General features: G+C 38.1%; 1 protein-coding gene and 1 long non-coding RNA gene across 2 annotated transcripts in view; both read right to left on the minus strand.

The window, feature by feature from the left end:
- LOC110263811 (protein MAIN-LIKE 1-like) lies at positions 3,908-4,627 on the minus strand. Its single transcript, XM_021105623.1, has 2 exons — positions 4,557-4,627; positions 3,908-4,214 (listed from the first exon to the last, which is right to left on the minus strand). The coding sequence occupies exons 1-2, from the start codon at positions 4,625-4,627 to the stop codon at positions 3,908-3,910; spliced, it is 378 nt and encodes a 125-aa protein (XP_020961282.1).
- Positions 6,252-9,553, minus strand: part of LOC110264123 — an 11,785-nt gene continuing 8,483 nt past the window's right edge. Inside the window, exons 2-3 of the long non-coding RNA XR_002349854.1 lie at positions 8,649-8,651; positions 6,252-6,459 (exon numbers count right to left, since the gene is read on the minus strand). This is a non-coding gene — a long non-coding RNA (uncharacterized LOC110264123). The remainder of the gene's footprint in view (positions 6,460-8,648; positions 8,652-9,553) is intronic.

A 9,553-nucleotide genomic window follows, 5' to 3' on the forward strand; every position in this document is an offset into this window, starting at 1 on the left:
AATTTATTATTATTAAAAAAATTTAAATTTTATATTTTAACAAATACATAATAATTACATAAAAAATTAATTTTATATATGAAAGTTCTCAATGACTTAAAGAAGGGGGTTGAATCTATGGCTACTTTTAAACTTGAATGACTTAATCACATTTACAAATTAAAACTTAGTTGATGTTTAGTCTGCAATGTCTATTATGCAGGATACAAATTTATTTTGTCTCATAATGATGGAAATAAAATTGAGCAGAGAAGAAAGAATAACACAGCCATGTATCTTGCTTCAGCCACCTTTTGCATTGTAACCTACATTCAATCTCCACCACAACTATGGTGGAATTTTCACTATCTTTGACAAAGATACAAATACCAATTCCAAAGAATTCTACCTAAAACCAAACTTCTAACCAAGCTTGATTTGACTAGGTTCACTACCTAGACTCTCAATAATAAGTGCTCACCCAACTTAGCAAGGGAAACCTCTCAAGATTCAAGAAAATAAAATAGAAAAGGTTACAAAAGAGATTGACATAATTTTGGCTTTTCTCCAAGCTAACTCTCTTGCATTTTCTCTCTACATCTTTTACTGATTCCTCACAAATATGCCTTTTTCATTGAAATAAAACATAAAATGCTAAAACTGAAGAACAGAACATTTCAATTAGTAACCACGAAGGAGAAAAAGGATAGCTGAAATGCTTTGAAAACACAAATGGTGTGTTTTTACTCCTTACTTCAATTTCTGGCCGTTTACCCTGTTTTGTATGTGGACAAAGCTTCCAAAACTTGAGCTTAGTGTGTCCGGTCCACTTCTGAGTAGTTGACCATCTATGAACTTTTTCTCTTTTTCTAATGAGTTCAGAATAGTGACGCAGATGGGGAAGCAATGGCAGCGGCAATTCATGATTGTAGAGTTGGCTTGGTTCAGATCTAGCCTCTTCTTCTCTTTCTTACCTTTTCTTTTTCCATCAATAATCTTCACCATTGATCTTAGCTTTGGCTCCAAGACTTGTTCTCAGCCCTTGATTTGAACAGAAAGAACGAGCTCCTTTCTCTTCTTCTTTTCCGAATTGAGCAACATTGAGAAGAGTAACTTCAACAAGCTAAATCGGTTGCATATAAATGGAATTGAAAATCTATGATATACTTCTGAATGAACATTTGATTTGATCTTTCCTTGCAGCTTTAGTATTTGACTTTTCTTCTTTGATGTTTGATGTTGAAGATCACCTTTTTCATTTTGTTGAACTCTAATATGAGATATCTTCATTTGTTTATAATGTTGTTTTTTCTTCCTTGGTTTTTTATCAGCACCGTTGGGACAATGGTTGGTGCAAAGGAGAATGCTTCCATTTAGCTTGGGTCCCTTCTTGGTTGCAAATTACTTGGGCCTATAAACCATTCACACACATCACAAATACAATTGGACTTTCAACCCAAACAACAAATGTTTATCATCATCAAAATTTATTAATTTTTCAAACTCAACAATATATTTTTTAGGCTTTTTTACTTAAATAAAATAAAGTGACTCCAAAATTACCTGATTCTCCTAAACCAATTTTGAAAATGTGAAGTTCCTATTTCTATTAATATATAAATCATTCCAGGGCTATGTGAATTAGATTATATATCAAACGTTATACCCTAGGATGATTTATGCTTAGAATTCTTCTCGAAAAATACACATAAATCGTCCTGGGCTAATAAACTTGTCAAAATAAACGTAAATCGTCCCACCTTGTGACGATGTATGATTTTTACTCATAAAACACAATAGTTTGAGATGATTTATATTCAAACCTAAACCTCAGGAGCCTTGTGATGATTTACATGTTAGAAGCTAACCTTCAAGACCTTGTGATGATCTACGTGCGGATTGATAAATCTCAAGACCCCAGAACGATTTATGAAGATAATGAGTCTATAAATAAACGAGTATGGTGAACAACGGGCCAAATATAAAGTGAGAAACATGGGAGAGATGGTTGAGAGTGTATTTTTGCTAGTTTATCACCGAGAAAAAATTGATAAAAACACAAGTGAGGGTATTACATTCTCTAGTAAAAATCAGATTAATGTGTTCATAAATCCGTCAATGAGTTTGATGGATTTACAAAATTGTATATTATAGAAGTTAGAAAAGTGTGGCAAAAAACATGTGAAGCAAGTTTTTTTTGGATTCCTATCTCACTCAGGCAAGGTTATGTTAAGTTTGGAAAATATGAGATTCTAGCCGTTGACGACATGCGAGTTATATTTCATGGTCAAGCTAGATTTCCAGATTTGGACGCTATAAAGTTGTTTGTGAGAATGGTTGATGTAGAGGGTAGCTCTGGTGGATCTGCTCTGAATCCACCAACCAGTGTGATAGAAGGGAGTTCTAGCGCCATTCCAGTAGGTCAACAAGTTACTGCCTATGTTTCATCTCCATCATTTACAGTAGATTTTCCCGTCTAGGCAGATAATGCAGATGACTTAGGTGATGTGCGTACCTTTGGGGAGCTTGCAGCTGCACTAAGAGCAACACCTATATTGGACGGTGCACCCGCATTCCAGGAGGTCAGAGATAGAGATCCACTTGCAGAGGCTACAGGAGATGATGGATCGAATTCGGAACCATCCATTATTGGTGATGATAGCAATGGCGAGGAAGACACAACACCTGTCGGGAGATTGCAACCCAGTCTAGCTCTCAAATAGAACAGTATCCTCCACACTTCTCTAATTTGGATCTTGAGGTAATGAATCAATCTGCAAATCCATATCAACAGCTCCCTGCTAGTCATAGAGACGATCTTGGCATGGTTGGCACAAACGAATTTCAAATCTGCCAGTAGTTCCAAAGCAAAGAAGAAGTTGTATTGACAGGAAAGAGTTATAATATTCATCGGGGTGTTGAGTATAAAGTGTGTAAGTCTGATTAATTAAAGTATCATGGAAAGTGTGTGCAATTCAAGAATGGATGTAATTGGCTGATACGTATGATTATGTGGTAGAGAAAAGGCTACCGGGAAGTTAGAAAGTATAATGGGCCACAAACATGTCTTGCAATAGAAATATCCACTGATCACAGCCAGCTTGATTATCATGTCATCTATGCGTCAATTCTATTGTTGATCATGGAAGATGCATCAATCTCCATGAAAGTATTGCAGAATGCGGTGTCATCAAAATTTGATTTCAAGCCCATAATAGCATATGCTCAGGCCTGATATATTAGGATGGACTACTTGGATAACCTCAAGAGCATTGTACAGGATCCAAATGAACTGCAATATGATAATTAATCAGATTCAAGTATTCTGACATAAACAAAAACAAGATTCAAGTATAATCAAAAGCGAGTAATGGAAGCTTATACTTACATCAACTACACTCAACCTATCTAGTCTATGTCGAGTAGCGATTACCCGAGGACCTTTCTCATCTGACGATGGTAAGTACCTACCTCACTTAGAAAATTTATAATGATAAGTATTAAACTCAGAAAAAATGTATATTTTTTTAGTGCACTATAAACCCCTTTCATGAAAAGTACTAACCTCGATGCAAGCAACCAGAGAATGGTGTCAAATCCTCTGGGCCTGGACGTGGGGAAACGCCAAAAAATCCAAGACTGCAGCAATGCTAGTGGCCTAGCTAGGTTCTTAAAATTCCGGTTAGCAACTCTGCAGAAACACTTGTACAACCAGGACAAAGTGGCCGAACCCCAGCTATACTTGCCGAGTTCGTCGAGGTCCGCAACATAGGAAAGCCATCATAAATGAACTCTAGCACCAAACTTGTCCCCGAAAAGCATCGTGAACAACAACATCATAATGTAACTATGCACATAAACCTGTACCGTGGCCTCTGATGCATTAGCTGGCATGACTCTGAACTTGTTCACCAAAAAACTCTTCGAACTACACCTGCGTAGGCTTTTCCCTCTCTATCAACTGCTCAAAGTCGCTGAGACATCCACTAACTGCAAATCCATCAACAGGGAGCCCAAACTGATATGCCACATCTTGTAAAGTTACTGTGCACTCCCCAAAAGACATGTGAAATGTGTGGATCTCGGGACACCATCGCTCCATAAATGCACTAAACAGTGGCTCATCAAGATTAATCCAATAATCATTCAGCCTTGCAACATGTAATAATCCAGCACTATCTAAGTACAGTAGTATACGGTCATGCATTATTATCTTCTGTTGCCTACGAGTGCTCCTAACACATCAAGTTGGCTGATAAAACAAGAATATACAGTCGCAACTCAACAACGCATAATAACAAAAATATATATTAAAAGTGAAATCCTTCATAACCCTACAACAACTTCACAATTTCTAAGTATTTTAAACCTAAAATATTAACAAATAACTAATTTATAAAGCAGATGATTTGTTTAACTTCATCACTAAAAATTTCTATCATACGAATACACTTATGGCCAGTTACAAACCACTAACAGACTGCTCTCGTGTGATATACATGATAAAATTACATTAAAAAATTTTAATATATTACTATCATCAACTATATAGATTACAAACAAGTTTGGCAACTAACCTCTCGTCAATAAACTCCGCAACATGCGCAATACCGTTTAACCAGTACATGTCTCCATTGTTCCCCGCCATCTGATGCCTAGGCATCTTTAGTTATTTTTAGGTTTCTTTTTCATTTATTTTTTTAGTTTTAAATCAAAGTTCTTATGTTTTTAGTGAAGTTTTCATGACCAATCATATGTTTGGATTTGTTTTGGAATGATTGTGTTTTCAGGATATAATTAAGCAAATTAGGATGGAATTCAGAAGAAAACACAAGGTTTGGTGGGGTTAGGCTTCAAGAGGCCAAGCCCAGCGCCTAAACTCCAAGCTGAGCGTCGAAATCCAGAGCCTACCTCCAAGGACTGGTGCCCAACACCCTATCTCCCAACTCCCAAGCCAGCGCCCAGTTTGGGCACCCAACTCCTCCAACACCTAGCCCAGTGCCCTCATGCTTGGGAGAATGCAAAGTGGGCTGGCACCCAGTTCCAGGGAATGGAGCCTAGTGCCCAACTCCGGAGCCCAGCTCCAAGTGCAATTTTCACTCTCAGTGATCCAGAAAGCTTCAAAGCCCAGCGCCAAGTACCTAACCAACTCCTAGGAAGCTCTAAATTGAATTCAAGGTTGAAGATTCAAATAATTAGTTAACAACAATCGCTTTTAAAAAAATAGAATTTGGTTGCTAGGATTTAGATTAGATTAGATTAGATTTAAATTTGGATAAAATTATCTTTCTCTTTAGAAAATAAGATTAGTTTTTCAATTTCAACTAGTTAGAAAGTTAGATTATAAATAAGTGAACAAGATTCACATATAGGGGAAGAGATACCATCTTAGACCGAATCATACTGGAGCCATCCAGCACCTCTTCAGTTTAGTTATTTTCTTCTCTACAATGAGTAACTAAACCTCTCTTATTAAAGGTTAGGAGCTCTGTTTTATTTTTATGGATTAGTAATGCAAGTGTTTCCTTTATTTTGATTCATACTTTTCTACTTTTTCAAGATTGAGTTTCGTTCTTCATCTTTAATGGTTAGAAGTAATGGAAAATACTCTAATTTTGTCTTGAATTCTATTATTACTTTGGAAAATTTAATATCAGAATTAGCTCTAAACTCTTTCTCATTATTTTTAACTTGGCTAAGAATAGTATTTTAAAAATTGTTGGCTTTAAATCGAAACAATTCTTCACCTCTTCTCTTAATTAATTGACCAAGGAATTGGCAATTAATTAAGTTAAGAGAAATTAAATTATCAAGAAATTAGAATTTGATTATAAATGATTTACTGTGAAAGGATTTTTGCATGAGTCAAAGTAAGGAAACACAAGCATTATTTTTTCTAAGAATTTAACATCTCTGAAACCTTTAACATTCCCTATCCTTGATTACTTCTCTAAGATCTCTAAGCCTTTTCTCGTTCTCTTAATTCTCTCCTACACTGTTCTTGCTTCTAATTCAAGATCCACAATCCTCTTGCCAAGGTTTGATTGATCTAATTAGTAATTCAATTAGACATTGCTTGCTTCAATTCGTTAATCCTCGTGAGAATGATATCCACTCACTGTGGTATTACTAGATGTGATTTGGTGCACTTGCCAATATCCGAGCATATCAATTTTGGCTCATCCCCATATTTCAGTGAAACTGCATGGGAAACTGTTCGGTAGGTCGGGTACCGGACAGTTCGGGTTGGGACCTTGAGGTCAACGCTTGGGATGATGGAGAGGCTCGCTGGGTCGTGGTTTCCTGGTCCCGGGTGTGCGAGGTCCCGAGCACTTCATATGGGGAGGAGGGGTGCCACCTGCAAAGACACTCCGATGCCCTTGTCAGAATATGTGCGGGCGGAGAGGAAATGGTGTGAGAATGTGACGTACCTTGGGGGGAGAGCCAGTCTCCCCGTTATATACATGTCAGTAGTGGGCCCTTCCAGTGGGCAGGCCCATACCCTCAAAGGTGTTGTCCCACGGCTGTGTGCAAGCCGTACGGGACGCGTGTCTGGGTCGGGTGGAGGGTGCATTATTGGGCCGGCGAGAACTCGGGTCGGGTTGACCCGCGTGAGTTTGGGCCAGGCCGTAACAGAAACCTTCCTCACCGTCAAGGGGGTTGTCTTTGCCAAACGTAACTCATGGGAAGCTATTAAGGGTTTCATTCTATGAATAAATTGTTACAACCTATTGTGCATTAGCTTAATACATATAAATCGTGCTAGGCTCTTATGTGTTATGGGATACACATAAATCGTCCTACCCTAATGTGTTTTAGGGTAAAAGCGTGTAAATTCGCTTAGCCTGGGACGATTTATGTTGAGTTTGGGAAGGTCATTACACTGGGACGATTTATGTGCAATTTTTTAGAAGACTTTTAGGCATAAATCATCTTAGGACGTAATATTTAATATATAATCTAAATCACACAGTTCAGGGACGATTTATATATTAATAGGAATAGAAAATTCACGTTTTGAAAATTGATCTAGGAAAATTAAATAATTTTGGAATCTCATTATTTTATTTAAGTAAAAAAGCCTATTTTTTAATAATAATTATTTTTATGAATAACATTTTAAAGCTACATGTTAGTTAGATTTTTATTAATAAAAGTGGTAGAAATTATTTATTATATTAGTTTATTTTTAGTATTGTGCATGTGTATGGTGCACATAGCTTCTCGCAAGGAACAAGCACCTGACGTTGGCATCACGTAGACCATGAAAAACTGTAACACATGTCATGGGGCCAGCTGGGGTTCTACTTTTCCTACTTTTATTACTTTTTGCGACCTACGAGAAGAGCTTGATGAAGACACGATATATGGTTAAAAACAATTATATTAAGGGCAAAAAACCATATTGAGCCAAAGCAAGAATTTTGTAACCAAAATGCGCCAAATCCAATTTCGTTTCAGCAATGAGCCAAAGTGTATTTTAATATAATTCGAACCAAGCTGGTTCGAATTGCACTCCTTCATAATTCGAACCAACATGGTTCGATTTATTGTTGAACGTTTTTGAATAATTCGAACCAATAAGGTTCGAACTTCTCTCATACATAATTCGAACCAAGGTGGTTCGAATTATGCTTTGAACTCGATTCCATGTAATTCGAACCAGGCTAGTTCGAATTACTCCTAGTGCACTCCTTCATAATTCGAACCAGGCTGGTTCGAATTAGGTGTGATTCGACTATATAAGGAGTTCGAATCACCCTCATTCGAACCATTATCCCTCCCCCCTACCCCACAAAATCTCAGAGAAAACGACCCAGATTCTCTCAGAGGAAGACCTGAACGGACTACTCTGCTGATGGGGGACGATCCGGCACGGTTATATCGGTTGGACGGAGTCGCTCATATAGCCGGGGTCATCAACGACGAGGTTAGTACGGAAATATTTTTGATTCAAGCGTTAGTTGTGCCTTAGTGGTTTTGTATCTTGGTTAGACGGTACTTTATGTTAGTGGTTTATGTAGGTGGTTTAGGTGAGGGGATTATGTAGGTGGTTTATGATAGTGGTTTAAGCTAGCGGTATAAGTTAGTGGTTTATGTTAGTGGTTTAGGGTGGTGGTTTAGGGTAGTGGTTTTTGTTAGTGGTTTAAGTCAGTGGTTTTTGGTAGTGGTTTATGTTGGTGGTTTATGTTAGCGGTTTTTGTTAGCGGTTTTCGCAAGCGGTTTTTTTATGTGGTTTATGGTAGTTGTTTAATGCTAGGTGGTTTAAGTAAGCCGGTTTATTGAATTTGTTTCTTGTTAATGGCTCTCGTTAATTGTGGTATATGCTAGCGGTTTAGTTGTGTGGTTTAGGGTTTGTTTTCCAGTTAGTTATCTTTCATGTAATGTTATGCTGTTTAATTTAGCAAAATGGTTAATATAAACCGGTTTATGTAAACCGTTTTATGTAAACCCGTTTATGTAAACCGGTTTATGTGAACCGGTTTACTGTAAAACCTGTCTAGTTATATATCTCAGTATGCGGTTATTTTCATGCGCAGCCCGAGCGATGCATTAGGAGCATGAGGCGGCAGCAGGGCATGCGTCTTGATGACAGATACGTTCCATACTTGCAGCCATGGAACTGGAGCCAGCTGCCGTGGCTACATTGGTGGTATTCCGGTTCGAACCCCCTGAGCTGGATACCACATCAACCAGCTTTGCCAGCAACTCTGGTGTGCGGACCTCCGGAAACTGCCTCCGACAAAGAAACATGACTTGGAGGTCCTCATCACTACCAATCGTGAGACAATCATACTTCACCGTATCGTGCAGGATCGTGACTGGAATGCGATAGAAAAACTTCTTAATCCGCTTCGCACCTTCCAGGCCAAGTTTCATCAGCACAGATCTAACCAGGTCATCATAGCTTGTCGTTCGATTCACCACAATATAGAGAGGATTCTTATCTGTGAACTTCACTCCGGACCGAGTTTTCCTCTTGATGGATCCTCTGTGGTGTACCAAAACAGCAAAACTCTCCTCCTCACTAGCCATCTTACGTCCTCTAATGAGAGCAAATCACGTTTACAGGGTTTATATAGAGCTCTGAGTCCTACTAATTCGAACTAACCTCGTTCGAACCATGATACATGTAATTCGAACCAGCCTGGTTCGAATTACTACAATCAACCTCTCTCCCCATAGTTCGAACCAACCTGGTTCGAACTAACCTGCTTCGAACCATGATACATGTAATTCGAACTAGCCTGGTTCGAATTACTACAATCAACCTCTCTCCCCATAATTCGAACCAACCTGGTTCGATTTATTACACTAAACTAATCTCCACATAATTCGAACTCAACCGGTTCGAATTACATGGTCACCTGGTTCGAACCTAACCGGTTCGAATTATTTACATTTTTCCAGTAGTAGTTCGAACTTAGATGGTTCGAATTACTTGCTAATAGAGTTCGAACCTTGGTGGTTCGATTTATATAAATATGCCTCTTGGCTTATTGCTGAAACAAATTTCTGTTTGGCGTATTTTGGTTAAACATTTCTGCATGTGGCTTAATATGGTTTTTTGCCC

This window comes from Arachis ipaensis, chromosome B06 (assembly GCF_000816755.2).
Source record: "Arachis ipaensis cultivar K30076 chromosome B06, Araip1.1, whole genome shotgun sequence".
NCBI classification, from domain to species: Eukaryota; Viridiplantae; Streptophyta; class Magnoliopsida; order Fabales; family Fabaceae; genus Arachis; species Arachis ipaensis.

Bases quoted from the DNA above. Each gene is read 5' to 3' on its own strand.
- LOC110263811 (XM_021105623.1), bottom strand. From the start codon at position 4,627: ATGGCGGGGAACAATGGAGACATGTACTGGTTAAACGGTATTGCGCAT. The intron at 4,215-4,556 runs GTTAGTTGCCAA...TTGATGTGTTAG, and splicing joins GCGGAGTTTATTGACGAGAG to GAGCACTCGTAGGCAACAGA.